This window comes from Anabrus simplex, chromosome 1 (genome assembly GCF_040414725.1).
Source record: "Anabrus simplex isolate iqAnaSimp1 chromosome 1, ASM4041472v1, whole genome shotgun sequence".
NCBI classification, from domain to species: Eukaryota; Metazoa; Arthropoda; class Insecta; order Orthoptera; family Tettigoniidae; genus Anabrus; species Anabrus simplex.
The window spans coordinates 1,082,431,873-1,082,448,466 of NC_090265.1; the positions used below are offsets into that span (position 1 = coordinate 1,082,431,873).

General features: G+C 38.9%; 1 protein-coding gene across 4 annotated transcripts in view; it reads right to left on the reverse strand.

The window, feature by feature from the left end:
- The window catches only part of put (activin A receptor type 2 punt), a 317,293-nt gene that overhangs the window by 128,916 nt on the left and 171,783 nt on the right, over window positions 1–16,594 (reverse strand). For all 4 annotated transcript variants that reach the window (XR_010858587.2, XM_067137221.2, XM_067137220.2 and 1 more), the window contains exon 8: window positions 12,480–12,617. Coding sequence is in view for 3 of the 4 variants with exons in the window: in XM_067137221.2 (XP_066993322.1) it covers window positions 12,480–12,617 (138 nt within the window). In the remaining variant the exon portion in view is untranslated. The remainder of the gene's footprint in view (window positions 1–12,479; window positions 12,618–16,594) is intronic.

The following is a 16,594-nucleotide window of genomic DNA, read 5'->3' on the forward strand; positions in this document are numbered from 1 at the left end:
AATGAAGGAGCAGAGTCCCCCAGTGTGTTCTGAAAGTCGGCATGAATTTCCTTTGCTTTCATACCTTTCTTTACAAAGTATTTACTCACTGCTCGAATGTCAGTTTTTCCCATTGTCACAAATCACTACGCGGTAACAACAACAAAAAGTTGTCACTACCACACTCCTGCAGCTAGAGCACTGACGCGCCACGTGTTCACTCACAAAGGATGTGTCATTATTGCGCGGGAACCTCGTTGCTCTAGCACTGACATCTAGCGGTGATTCCGAGAACTTTTCAAACTGTCCTCGTAAATTAGATGGGAACGCATAGCCAAGAGGTCAGGTGGAGGTCTACCGTGGTAGCGATGAAAGTGCGTGTATCTATGAACATGGAAATATGTATTAGTGGAGAAAATGTGCAATTGATGTGAAATAAGAAGGATCAAGTACAAGACTTACGTCTTAAGACGTGTGGATCTTCTCAGACTGTGTTGGAGTCTTGTCGTGTGCTATCTGATTTGCTTGGAGCAGAGAGAGAGAAAGAGAGAGAGAGAGAGTGACTGAAATGTAAAAATTTATTGATGTAGGCACTGTGTTGGGTTTTTCGGAAATTTAATTGAGGTTTGTGTTCTAATTAATAAACTGTTCCATCTTTACGAAGAAGACTTCAGTGATGTTGAGCTTAGGGCCTTTCTGAATGGATGGTTAGGTCATCTTGTATGTTGTTGAAATTATGGTTATGATCAACCATGTGTTGTGCCATGGCTGAGAATCTGTGGTGTTTTACTGTGCTGTGTAACTGGCTTTGCAGTTATTGCATTCCGATCTGTATATGCCTGACTTCTTGTATTTGTTGGTCGGGTTTATGGTGCCAGCAATGTGGAAGATGTTTTTTGTTGTTGTTGTAATCCTTAGAATCTTTAATTAGGTTTGTTTTGGGTGTGTTTTTGACTTTGAATATCAAGTTATTGATGAAGTTGTTACTGAATCCATTGTGAGTTAAGGTTTTGATGGTTTTTAGTTTTTTTTTAGGTTATCTTCTGTTAAAGGGATGTTGAAGACTGGATAACATACTGTACTAGGCTGATCTGTTTTGAATATTCGGATGTGTGGAATTGTGTCTTATAGTGTTGGTAGTTTGAGCAGGTTTCCTGTATATATTATACTCTAACTTGCTGCCATTTCTGGTGATAGTTAGGTCTAGATAATTGAGGGAGTGATTAACCTCGTTCTACTGTGAATTTGATGCTGGAGTCTAATTTGTCCGAGTACAGAAAGTACCAATTTGCTATCAGTTTATCGTGTGTCAATGATGGCAAAGACATCATCAACGTATCTCGCCCAGTAATGGATATTACTGATGATGTGTTCATGGTGGTCAAGGTATATTTCAGCGAATATGCCAGAAACAGGGGAGCCCATGGGTATGCCTTTTTGAGTGTAAATATTACTTCAGATTTAATGACAATTTTTACACAGTGAAGGTGGAAGTAAGATGAATATGGCAGTACACAATGTACACCAGCTGACAGGGGCACTGATATCGCTTTCATGGTTTTAGAAGATGGGCATGTCATATGCCGGGCTGATTATGGGCATAGTAATTTGTTTACATGTTTATATCTGCTAATCATATTATGTGGTCAAATGGACATGGGGGGAATTCAGTTTGCTGCTTCAACTGTGGTCATTGGTGTAGAAACAAATCTTGCTGAATCCTTACTGAACAAGACATTTGTTTTAAAACGAGATAGAAATTAAAACAAGGGAGCTGACATGGATCGAGAAGGTAGCGACTGATGATCTTCGCGAGTAATTATCTTGCTCAAGTTTTGCTACATAATAGAGGTTTGTAATAGTTACATTAGTGAACGAGTGATAAGAAGTAAATATTTAGATCACCTACTACATTCTTGTTAGTAAGATACCTGACATTATATCCGTGGTCTTTGTGAGAGGCGAAGAACTATACAGATAACCTAAAACCCTTTGATGACCCACTCAAAACGGCCACCTCTGTTGATAGAGGTCGGCATCTATCGAATTCAATGAATGAAGAAATAAATGATATTCTTCCTCAACAGACACCAAGTAAGCCAACAAATAATAACAACACCGTAAATAACCCTCCACATCCCAACAATGCATCAGGTAACGAAATGACAACCGTCACAACTAGGCCTAGTAACGAACGTAATTCAAGGTTAAGCTATTCTGCTGCAATACAGTCGTATCCCTCCAAAGAACAAGCTATTGTAATCGAATCTCATGATGGGATCAGTATCAAGGATTATGTGCTAACTGTACGGAAACTTACAACCCCTAGCAACATTCGGTTTGTTTCACGTATATCGAACGGAAGGATATACATCTTTCTCTCTAGTAAGAAAACTGTTGAAGATCTGATATTGACAAACCCTAAGATATTAATAAACAATGTATCACTGGAAATATGACCCCTTCTAACCAAAAACAAGCGTATTACATTATCCAACATCTGTCCTGTGATCCCAAACTATGTTACTGAAGAGGAATTGTTAAAACTCGGTGTGAAAATCATGTCTAGAATTACCCCAATTAGAGCAGATTTGTCAATTCCAGGATTCTCCCACATTTTAAGCTTTCGAAGACAAATGTACATTCAAAATGAAAACTTTGATAAACTACCCGAATCCCTTCATATCGAATACGATGGTACTAACTACTGGATTTACCTACATCTGACTCACCCACTTGTTTTCTTTGCTATACCAAAGGACATCTGGCCAAAGATTGTACTAACAACGTTTCACTTCCAAAAGATAAATCCTCTTTCAATCATTTTCCTCAGCTCCAAGAGATTTCACAAAAGTCAGAGATCGAAAACCCCAAAACTGTCATCGGTACTTCTAGCTCCCTCCCAAAAGATAGGCCTATTCAAGAAGCCACTTCACTGACCAACCCTAACTTAGCACTTAGCCAAGTCTAATGATATTCAAATTGAGAGAGAAATGGCTGCACCTATGGAAACAAACTCCACCCCTACAACAGTGAATTCTCTTGGATGTAAAAGGCCAATTTCACTAGCTAGTAGTGAAACAACTAATCCAAATCCTCCTTATAGCAACAAATCCATACTGGCCACTCCTGAACAAATCGAAAACCGTAAGACAAATCACACTTCCAAGAAACCCACAACAGACACGCAAAAATCAACAATAAGTGATATGCTCCTACCAGTAAAAGAAGTTCTGGAAGCGGACTCATCACTATTCCCCCTTAGCTACCTACAGCTCCAATCCTCCTTCGAAAATATAGTTGGTGCCAAGGACATATCAGCAATTGCTTCCAACTACACACAAGACATAGAAGGTCTTGCTAAAGCCCTACAAAAACTCTATCCTTACTGCACCGATAAGAGCATCAAAAACAAAAGCACTCCGAATAGTAAAAAAAGTACCGAAATCTGCCAGTCAAAGTGAAGACCCAATGCATATCAATGTAATGCCAGACTATTCCAGTGACAACAATTCCTTCCCAGTATAATAATGGAGATAAACCTCGTTCTGCTTTTGATCATTATTATGACAACATTACTCCAATGGAATCTTAACAGTTATCGATCACAGTTAGAATATCTACAACTCCTAATAAATAAACACCAACCATCTGTTATCTGTCTCCAAGAAACAAACTTTCAGAATGACTTTGCTGCCACTCTAAGACTCTACAGTGTCTACCACAAAAATAGAACTAATGTGAATAATGTGAGTGGAGGAGTTTCTACTTATATCAAAGACAATATCTATGCCAAAGAAATTACTGTTAACACTAATTTGGAAGCTGTAGCAATTTCAATCCATCTTCCACCTTCTCTATGTATCTGCAATGTTTATATTCCAAACAGTTATTTGTTTCAAGGTGACGATCTACGAAACCTTATCCACCAACTACCTAAACCATTCATCCTAGTAGGTGACTTCAACAGCCACAACACATTATGAGGTAGTCATAGTTCTGATGCAAGAGGAAAAGAGATAGTAAAAAATACTTGATGTAATTCTAATGAACTCTACTGCTCCAACTCGCTTTGACATAGCCCACGGCACCTGTAGTAGTATAGACCTAACCATCTGCACATCGGACATAGCAACCCTTTTCAACTGATCTGGTTATTCAACACTCTGAGGAAATAGTGACCAATTCCCGATACTAATCAATAATGAAAATTCTTCTATCAACTCCTCATTTATTAACAACCCTAAATGGAACTAAAATTATGCAGATAGGAGAAAATTTAGGCAGACAGTCAATAATCACTTAAAAGACAACCCCTCCAAATGATTTCCCTTCTAAGCACATAAATACCATTGTTCAAGATTTCACAGAAGTTCTTGTTAAATCTGTGGACATGAGTGTTCCAAAAATAATCTCAAATTCCTTTAAGAAAACAGTACCTGGGTGGAACGACACTTGTAAGGAGGCTATCTAGTATATATATAAAATAAGAGTTTTGTCTGTACATTGCTCAGCATTAGAAAAGAATGGTATTTCTGTATCGGTCATGTCCATAGTAACAAGGAAATGCACTTTTTACTTTTCCGTAATTTCTGTCTGTCTGTATGTATGTACACGCATCACTAGAAAACGGCTGAAGATAATTTAATGAAAATTGGTGTGTAAAGTCGGGGGATGAGCCGCTACAATCTAGGCTATAAATCATTTTAATCACGCTGGGTGAAATGGTAGTTTAGGGGAAGGCCTAAAATGTAATAGTCAAATATTTATTTTATTAGTGGTCCTATCGATAAATACTACATAACGAAAGTTATATATAATTAAATTTCCGATAATTTATGTCTACATTGTTACCTAACCGGCTTCGATAACACAGATATTCATGAATTTGTATTTTTGTTGCCAAGTCCACATCAACGCCAAGCCACGAGAAAATGGGTTAATAAAATTTAATGAAAATCGGTACATGGAGTTGGGGAATAAGAAACTACAGTTATACACAATTTTATTCACCCTGGATGAAATTGTAGTTTAGGGGAAGGCTCTTAAATTTTAATTTTTAAATACCCATGTTATTGGACCTACCGGAAAGTACTACATAACAAAAGTTATAGAGAATACAATTTCCAATCATTTATGTTTTATTCAGTTTTACCGTACCGACTATGATAAGAGTGGTATTTCAGAGTCGGAGGAAAACTAAATGTGGAGGCCTACAATACTGAAAGTGCATAACAATGATCAACAATAACATTACACTGACCACTGTTTGTTGTGATGTTCTTTGTCTCTTATGCTACTGCTCAACTCAAATAGATGGGTTTACTGCTGCGTAACGATTATAACAGCCTGACTGAATATTGGCGGAAAATAGCTAGGGAGTTAGAAAATTTCTTCTCTAGCAGGCCATTCCTCTGGTTCATATATTTTCTGATACTGGCGGTACATTACAGACTGGTTCATCATAGTATTCCAGCTATTCGATCCCTACTCTGATGCACTGTTTTGAATGAGCAGTGTGCACACTTAAGGCAGACGCTCACATAGCAGTATTAGTAGTATGACCTGGTCTAGGATTACAATTTAGAACTAATCCAAATTATAGCACCACAATTCACAAAATAACTCAAAATTCAACCCTGAAAAGAGCCGTTTCTTAAGAAAAGCTTCTTTCCCTTCACTTTTATTAAATTCTACATGCATTTTATTCCGAATTAGCAGTGAGGTGGGGGTTTCTCCTCTGGCTTGGAGGAAAAATTTGTTTCCAAGTCAGATAGATTTTTCCGCCGCCTGCTTAGTGAACTGAGATTTTCCGACTAATCGGGTACTTCTATTAAGCAGTAAGAGGGCATAGCTTTTGCCCTGGGAGTCTCCACTATTCGACACGCCCACCCGGCCGAAGATAAGACGAAGTGTGTTCACGGATCACGAGTGACTGCGGCTTTGATCATTCCAGCTCTGGAACTTTGGGCTATTAGATTGGCAGTGTAGTACTGTTCGTTAAAAGTGAGAAAATGTGTGGTTTTACATTTGATCAAGTATTTCATATAAAAGCATTGCTTTTAATCGCACTATTCTTAATGACGTCATTGTAATGACCTATGTTCATTTCAGTTGGGGAAACTACTAAGACAGTCTTTCTGAGGATGTAAAAAGGCAGGTGGAGAGTGAGTGTCTGTCAATAAAATGAAAACTCCCCAACCTGATTGTGACTGATGGTAGGCAAGGGCGCTTACCCTTACAATGAAAATTCCCTAACTCAGTCTTCATATGAGAAAAGACATTTGGCGACTTCCACATCGTGTTTCTAGGGAAACGTTAAGTGCTACACAATTTAATACAATCTTGCTCACAACGTGTACACCACCTAACCTAGAATACTGTATACAATGTAGAATTCCGTAGCGAAGCACGGGTATATCAGCCAGTTAAGAATAAGAATCACGCTTTCTACCTCTACAAAAGAAAACCCACACCAGAAAATAAAGCCCAATTTCAGAAATGTAGAGCAATCACTCAAAAAGAAATTAAACTCAGCAAAAATAATTCATGGCTATCATTTTAATCCTCGCTAAGTTCCCAAACTCCACAAAAGGAAATGTGGAATAAACTTCAAAGAATAAATGGCAAATATAATCACTTCTACATTACTTCCCTCAGAAACTCGGTTGATGGAACCTTCATAAACAAACCTCAAAACATCGCTGATAAATTAGCCGACACATTTGCCGACACAATAATCTAAACGATGCTTTTGAACTACAGGAAATAATTATTGAACTTGACAAATGTGGCGAATCTAGTCCTGGCCCAGATATGGTCCCTTATGAATTTCTAAACCTGCTTCCACTAAATGCAATAAATTATCTTCTGGCCATTTTCAACCATATATGAAGCTCTTAAGACTTTTCCTGATCAATGGCGAAATGCCATTGTAGTTCCAATACCCAAACCAGGCAAAGACAACTCTATTTCAGAAAATTATCACCCTATTGGTTTAACTAATGCGATGTGTAAACTCATGGAGAAAATAGTCAACAGAAGATTACGCTGGTATCTCAAGCACATAAATTTCTTCAGTAATGTGCAAAACAGGTTCCATAAAGCACACTCCACAACAGACACTTTGATAAGTCTGGAATGTGAAATACAGGAAGCGTTCCTCAATAACCAACACCTAATAGCTGTCAGTTTAGATATTAATAAGGCATATGACATGGTATGGAAAGACTATGTAATCAAAGTACTAATGACACATAATATATCTGGAAATATCCTATATTTCATTTATAATTTTCTTCAAATGCGCCGAATTCAAGTTAGAGTAAATGGAATGCTGTCAAAGTAGTAATCAACAATGGAATCCCACAAGGATCAGTTATCAGAGTAACACTGTTTCTTGTGGCAATTAATGGTATAGTCTCTAACATCCACTTACCAGTTAAGTGTTGCCTTTTTGCTGATGATTTGATAATCTTCTGCCCAGGGAAAAACACGACGACGACTCAACTCGTATTACAAGAATCAATTGTAAATATTCAAAACTGGACTAAAACCACAGGGTTCAAATTTTCTAAAACTAAAACCAAATGTATTCTCTTCTCCAAAAATAGACATACCATCCCTAACCCTGAATTATATATGGAAGACCATAAAATTGAATCAGTTAAAACTATTAAAATTCTAGGACTTCTATTTGATAACAAGCTCACCTGGACCCCATACCTTAAAAATCTTAAAGACGAGTGTCAAAGAAGAATGAATATCATGAAAATTCTCTCAGCAAAAAACTGGGGAGCAGACTACCATGTCCTAATGAACACATACAGAGCCACGCCACAATCAGAGCCAAACTGAATTATGGCAGTATAGTATGTTGTTCTGCCAGACCATTTACTCTCAAGATCCTTGATACCATCCAATCTTCAGCTCTTCAAATTGCCTTAGGAGCCCATCGCCCCATAGCTAGTATAGAGATTGAAGCCAACGAACCACCACTTGAAATCAGACGTAACAGCTGAGTTTGACATACGCACTCAAGATAGCTGGCATAAGTAAGCAATACTTAAAAACTCACCTATTTTCAAAGAGACATAAAGAAAAACTAACTGGATCTCAACCCCAACCCTTTAACATCAGAATATACAATCTTCTCAAAGAAGTAAACCTCAGCCTTCCACCCATTTTATTTTCACACAACTCATTAGATACCCCTCCATGGAAAGCTCATTTGCCTCCAATCAACTGGGAATTGAACAACAATCTTAAAGCTCAAACTGACACAGCGAAATCTCAACAGTTATTTCATGAAATTTGCAATAGATGCTCATCATATAGTGCAATTTATATTGATGGATCAAAATTCAATGAGAGAAATGGTTGTGCAGTGGAATATAAAGACTATAGTAAGCTATACAGATTACCAGATCTTTTCACAGTTTTTACAAGTGAACTGTTTGCTCTTAAAAAGGCCATGATTCATATTTCAAAAGCAAGCTACAATAACTCATTCATAATATTCTCTAATTCCAAAAGTGCATTAACTACAATACAAAATCCATCAACAACACACCTCCTTGTTAAAGAAATTCAAATGCTGTACCGCAAGATCAAGATTGCAGGAAAAAATGTTATTTTTATGTGGATACCATCTCACAGAGGAATACCAGGCATGAATCAGCTGATCAAGCAGCAAAAGAGGCTACTAGTCTTACAATCAACGACCATCAAATTGCCACGCCACATTCTGATATCATTGCTTATATCAAAATCAAACTACATGAAAAATGGAAAATGAACTGGCTTAAAACTTCCACTAGCAACCTCCAAAAAATTAAAATGATATCTACGAGAACATATCCTCTCCAAAACCTCACCAGACATGAGCAAGTCTTAATCTCCCGACTAAGGATAGGACACACGAAGATCACCCACAACTATCTCCTAGAAAAGAAACCACCTCCCTGTTGCAGTAAATGTAACTGCTCTCTCACTGTCAAACATATCATCTCAGAATGTCAACTGTATGACCACTGGCGCCAACACCACAACATACCTAAAGAAATGGAAGTGACACTGGCTTGCACACCAAAATCTAATTACGTTATACTTATTTATATTTTCCTTTACCTTTTTATAATTACAATATTATTAGTATTATTATTATTATTACTATTATTCTGTAATCATATGTAAGAGTTGCGATAAGACCTTGGAGCTAAAGAGACTATAAACAACCCTAATAATAAAAAAAATTAAAAGAAGGGAGCTGAGAGTGAATTCAATATTATAGTAGTTCTAATTTTACATCAAAATGCTGACCGTCTTAGATGATGCTAAGGCACAAGAATTCTGTTAGAAATAGGTTTCTTCAATTGTCAGTATACGTACTGAAACAAGTCTCTTAACCCAGACCCGAATGGAGGCTGCTACCCCATGCAGCCCGGAGAGTTCAAGCCACCAAGAAAGAAATTACACTGCTGCACCCTGAAACTACTGTAACTCACAAATATTCATGATATCGACCTCAAACTTGGAATATGTACTCACTAGGTTGCTTAGTAGTCTGTACTGTGATAGCATCCAAAGCAGTACCGTTTGTGGCTCCATTTAATAGTCTTTCTAAGCACAGTGTGGTAGGAATGTCCTGTTTGTGCCTTTCATGTACTTATTGTATTCAAGTATGCAAGGATTTATCTTTACTCCCGGTTAAAAATGTTAGCCGTTAACTGCTCAAGCCGGTTCAACATGTACGGACCTACAAAACGCAAGCCAGGAGTGGTTTGAGGTGTATCTGCACGGGCTAGGCTAGCGATGTTTTAGATGCATACATGCGTGCCATCTGTTGGTTGTCAACGTGAACTTTTAGCACGGCTTGCAGCACAAGGTATCATTCTATGCAGGGGAGTATCTTCTACCGTAATGCGGCATTGTATTGGCATAAAAAGAATTTGTTTCAGCAACATTGATCGTTGTAAACAACATGGCGGTGTCCTCGCATGGCCTGTATTTATCTAATGCAGCTCTCGAATGCATATTAGGTGAAAGATGTGATGAGAATAATCTGAGTGATAACGAAAGTGTTAGCGATGATGATTATGCACAGCAAGAAATTACGTGTGATGTAAATAATGTTAGTAATATAAGTGAATGCTCACCCGAGTGGTCATGGACATCTGTTGATTCTAAATTTATTCCAACAAGTAAGTAATTAGGCACTTTGTTACTTTGGATGCTGCCTTTTTGTATGTAGTTACAACATCTGTATGATATGAACTGCATATCCACTTATTTTAAACAAAATCAGATAAGTCGTTCAGAAGTTATAGCAATGTTTGTGACAGCATGTAAAATTGTGATATTTTTCTAAAATTTATTTCCGCTGTAAGGAAAACTTGGCCAACTTTTAATACCGGCTTGAAGGGTTAATCATTAGAAAAGTCCAATTCACAGTCACTTGGTACCTATGATAACCAGTCTGCACATAATCGCAAATATCGATATCCGTCAGCAACTGAATGCACCGTGTCATGTTGACATCCACAGTGGAGCTTCAGGGAAAAGTTCTACATATCTAATGATTTGTTAAATACAAGGTTTAAAGTAAAGAAAAAAAAGATGCAGCAATAGTTTATATTCCATGACTACACCGCTTGGAACTCATAATTTCACCTGCAATTGAATCAATGATCAAGGAAAGACGAGGAGTATAAAAGTGAGAATTCTCATAGCCTGTCACGTGCTGTCAGCTGTCATGTACTGTCAACTAGGAAACTACGAGAACTGTTAGGGCTTCTCACCCATAGGGCACATCAGATAATAAATCTGCGTATAAATGTTGAGATATTTTATCGTCACGTAAGGCACGTTGCCATTGGCGTACCATCTTGATAATTGTCTCTAGACGCATGCGTAAGATCACCTGTGTATACAGGTTATTTTCAAGGTTACAATGATCGTAAAAATAGAAAGAAAATATTGCCAGAAATATCAATGATCCACTACACCATGATACGATGGCAAATAGTTTAAACTCTAGCCTAACAGACAGCACAACAAGCTGAAAACTAAACCAGTACGTAAAAACGGAGATTTTCAGGGTCCGTCCACAACCGTTGGCTGCAGTAATACAGGGATCTCTGGGGCCGGTCTTCAGTGCATACCTGCCAACTTTGAGAAATAAAAAATAGGAAGATTTTTTATTTCTTGGATTTAATCACGTATATTGCACCACAGTCTCGATGAAAAAAGGACAAGATAAAAGGCATATGCCTACATATTTACAGTTACATTGAGACTTGACCATTAAATTTAAAATCTTAAAGTAAGATAATGTTTATGTTTTCTGGCCATAATGTGAAGAGAAAATACCAAAAACTGGCACCAATACAACTCCCTTAATACATTCAAGTCAATAAAATTATGAAGTAAGAATGAACATTAATGCACTGAAATACGCAAAACTACCACATAAAAAACAGATCAATATGTCTCATACATTATTACAACTTCGACAGGGGGAAAAGCACAGAACCGCAAGAAAAAACACGTGGCCTACACCTCCAACGAAACTACGCACAGAACGATGTTAAACAGTGCACGAACCACACAGTAACAAACTCATTCTTTTGTCCCGATTAATTAACACAGTCGGTGGCCTCTCTCACTTGTAGGACAATTGCAGTCCCGAATTCCCAGCTGTAAGGCAAACATACTGCTATAGAGAGAGGGAAACACGATACCGCACACCGAAAGCTGTACGCTCGCCAAATAAAGCATCACATAAATACGCTTGAAAATGAGTTTGCGTAAATTACACAAGTGCATAAGAATTTATCCTAGGGGAAGAGTATTGACCGTACTGGAGTTATATTGTTCAAAGATAGGAAGAAGTGAAATTAAATCAGAAAACCGGAAGAAGAGTTAAAAAACTGAAAGTTGGCGAGTAAATCGGAAGGGTTGGCAGAAATGTCAATGCGTTAATATTTAAGCCCCTCAGATGACAAATGGTAGTGTGAAGATTAATTTCTATCACCTTAATTCCAGCAAGTGATATAAAAAATTTAAAAAAACCCTAATTGCATTAAATACCTTTTATCTTCTAATCCATGATCACAATTTTCAAACTGTTCAGGAGAAAACATTCAATATTGTAAGCTCTTTTTTTGCTATTGGCTTTATGTTGCACCGACACAGATATGTCTTATGGCGACGATGGGACGGGAAAGGGCTAGGACTGGGAAGGAAGTGGCCGTAGCCTTAACTAAGGTACAGCCCCAGCATTTGCCTGGTGTGAAAATAGGAAACTACGGAAAACCATTTTCAGGGCTGCCGACAGTGGGGTTCGAACCTACTAACTCCCGAATACTGACCGCACTTAACTGACTGCAGCTATCGAGCTCGGTTCTAAGCTCTTTACCATAACTGAATGATCAATTATAAATAATAAATTATGAAAGAATCATCTCACACACAGTATCAAACATATTTCCTGGACTTACTTCCTGTGCAGTACAACGTGAAGCTAATTCCCACAACACCAATCCACAAGCATACATGTCGATACGTAGGAAGGAGTCCCTTGAGAAGTTGATAGCTCCTTCCAAAACTTCAGGAGCCATATATCTCCTAGTTCCAACCTAAAAATAGAACATTTATTAATTACAACCATTATCATATGAGAAATATGGTGGTGATTATTATTTTACAGGGAAGTACAACTAGATTTCCTCTTTCCATTTTTCTAAGAGCTTAAATTTTCAAAACATAGGTAGGTTTTTGCTGACTGTGGGATGGGAAAGGGCTACAACTGGGAAGGAAACAGGCATGGCATTATAATGTGCAGTCTGGTGTAAAAATAGGAACCAAGGCAAATCCCATTCAGGGCTGCTAATGATGAAGGTTCAAACTCACCTAATTTCAAATGCTAACTTACAGTTACATGAGTCAAACCACATAGCTAACTTACTTGGTGCTTAAGTATAAATGTAATGCGTTTGGAAAAGAGGTTTCTGGATACGAGATGATGGGATGAAGTTGATAGCTTGTCTAAATATACATACAGAAACCAGGATGAAAAGTGTCCACTCAGTTTCTTGGGTGCATGGGACTGCAATTCATTAGGAGTTGAGCAATTTTTCTACCAGGGTTAACATGGCTAAGGCAGGAACAGCTTGAAATGGTATACATGGAAACATTCATGGTGGAGTCACTGTGTTTTGTTTCCATTATCACAGATGTTAACCCCAAGGAGCTAGGAAGATTTGTCTAAGAAACACACACTTTAATTGAATTGGTCAGAGGTACAAGGCATTATGCCAAAATATGTCCATTTAATGTCCTTCTATAATTCATGGTTTGGAAGTTGGAAGCTTAAAGGAGCAGTCCATTACAAAAGGATACAAAGCTGAAAATGGAGAGCTTGAATAAAGAAGGAAAACAGTGCTTTCACTGTGTTGACCATAGTGATCTCACTTCTACCATTCTCTACCTCAGCATCGGGTTACATAAATCAAAAATAACAGAGGAATGTTGTAGTAACACGTCTTTTAAATAGAATATCATAATAGGTTTAGGGAAAACCAAGAGTAAAATTTGGTGACACTTAAATATTATTATTAATAATGTACATGAATATATACATACATACATACATACATACATTGTAAAGGACTTTATTTAGTACATCGCTGTGCATTATTATATCTTTTGTTTTTTAAGACGTGTCCAGCTCCATGGCTAAATGGTTAGAGTGCAGGCCTTTGGCCACAGGGGTCCCGGGTTTGATTCCTGGCAGGGTCAGGAATTTTAACCATCATTGGTTAATTTCTCTGGCACAGGGGCTGGGTGTATATGTTGTCTTCATCATCATCATCGTCATCATCATCATCACGACACGTAGGTCGCCTACGACCGTCAGATTGAAAGACCTGCACCTGGCGAGCCAAACATGTCCTCGGACACTCCCGGCACTAAAAGCCATACGCCATTTCATTTTCATTTTTAAGACGTGGAGTGTCTATCTCTTATGAAGTTCTTTGCTTTAGCTTTCTTAATCAGTTCTCAAAATTATGACATGCAAGACTTAATACGACACAACCATAATTTGTTGGTTACCCTTACTATTGATCCAGAGCTAGTCATAAAAAGTTAATTACTTGAACTATAGGCTAGCCAACGGTTGGATTATGTAACACTAGAAGATCAAAATCGTTTGAAACTAAAACAAGAGTAAATGGACACAGATATTCAGACTTCACAGATATAGCAATCAACATTCTTTGGCGTTAGTCCTGGACCACAACAGGCAACAAAAGACGACACATTCAAGTGCAGTGCCAAAATACGAGACTTTGCATACATAATACTCAACATTCTTTTGTATCAACCCTGGACTTGAATAGACAACAAAGGTGCAATGCCACTGAAGAAAGTCATGGGTGCAGCGAAAGTCATGGGTACGTACATAAACATTTTTATGTTTTATTAATATTTACTAATGGCCACCAAACTTTATTTTTGAATTACATTAAACACTTTAAGATCTTTTATTCAAGACAGGAGCATGAAATTTGTCTGATATTCTTGCCTCACACAATCCAGCAACAACAATTAGAGTGAACGCAACAAGACTACTGCAACTCCTAAATACACTGACTGAGCAAATGTCATGGGATAGCAGAGCGCTGATGTGCAGGTGTGTTGTCTGTGCACCACATGCCCCCTGTGCCAGTGCAGTTGTATAGGAGACCTTGTGAGCAGTGGCTTTGCATGTGACAGGTGTAACATGGAACGTCGTCGTGAGCTGACACCGTTCAAACGGGGTATGGTGGTCGGTGCCTGATGGATGGGAAGTGCGATTTCGGAAGTGGTGCGGGAATTCAGCTTCACACGATCAACCGTGTCCAGGGTGTATCGTGAATGGTTGAATGCGGGTGTCGCCGTCCACAACAGACGAATGACCGGCCGTCCAGCCATCCTCGATGACCGTGACCGGCGACATCTGAGACGGATTGTCAATAGTGACAGACGGGCAACCGTGCAACAAATCACGGCTCAATTCAACACAGGCCGTGCTAGACACGTCTCCCAGTGGACAATCCGTAGGAACATGGGTTCTATGGGGTATGGGGGCCGGCGCCGCACACAGGTGCCACTGTTAACCCAACGTCATGGACACAACAACGCGCATTTGTCGCCAGTCACTAGGGATGGACACTGAAACAATGGCGTAACGTGATATGATAAAACGAATCACGATTTCAACTGCACCATGCCGATGGGAGGCACCGCGTATGGCGCAGACCACATGAAGCGATTGATCCTGCCCCCTCGAAGGTGTGATCCAGGGCGCTGGTGTCTCTGTTATGGTCTGGGGTGCATTTTTCTGGCATGGAATGGGCCCCCTAGTTGTTCTGGAAGAGACTTTGAATGGTATGCGGTATGTTGAGCTGCTCGGAGACCATCTCCACCCATTTTTGGCCTTTCCAGCGCCCAGACGGTTCTGCGGTGTTTCAAGATGATAACGCGTCGCCACATCGCTCCCACGTCACCCGGGAATGGTTCCAGGAACATGCAGTGGAGGTCCAACGACTGCCATGGCAACCCAGGAGCCCCAATATGAACCCTATCGAGCATATCTAGGATGTCCTGGAACGCAGGCTCTGTGCTATGGATCCTGCACCCACGAACAGACCAGCACTGGTGGCCGCTCTGCAAACGATTTTGTGTCAGCTGCGTCCAGAAGACTACCAGGGACTTGTCGACTCACTTCCACGGCGTCAAACTGCAGTTTGCAGGGCCAGAGGAGGCCCCACACGCTATTAGGTGATTATCCCATGACATTTGCTAAGTCAGTATAAATCAGTGATGGTTGCAAGATGCCTCAGTGTTGTGTGATTGGTTACAATTTCAACCCTGGTAAAAACAATCTGGAAAAGTCACCCAAATGATCTATATCCTGGGAAACCGAAATGGCTACAAAGAACATAGAGAGTGAGAGAAAAAGAATAAGAAGTGGTGTGCTCTGAACACTTTACAAAGGACAACTTCAAGATTTCAGTAAAGCAAATTGTAATGAAGGAGTGTAAAATTTGACGTTGCGCTGAAAATAATAGCAGTGTGCACTTTTTATCTGAAAAGCAAATCCTCTGATTTACCTAAATCTAAACGCAAAATCAGTGCTTATCAGAGAAGAAAGGTTGTTGCCAAGGCAATACCTGGTACAAGTAATGATAATCTTCAAACAGTTACGGATATTGCAGAAACTACTACTGAATGTATGAAAAATAATAAATAATGTGAGATGGGTGGGGAAATTTTTCATAACACGTAAGATGCAAGCGAATAGGGCCATCAAACCTGGTTACATCTTCACGAATTAAGGATGAAGAGTCTGAAGAGGAAATAATGGAAGAAATAGCAGCCATAATAGGTGATTATGATGGGAAGTATAATCTTCATCTTCTTCCTGGTCTTTTCCCAATCACCTGAGGTGAGCACTTTTATGTTTATAGCCCATTTTTATGGCCGGATGGCTTTCTTGTGGAGGGATATACAGTAAAATACATGTGAACAAAATTTTGGAGACCTCTGAATTTAATTTATTATACTGAAA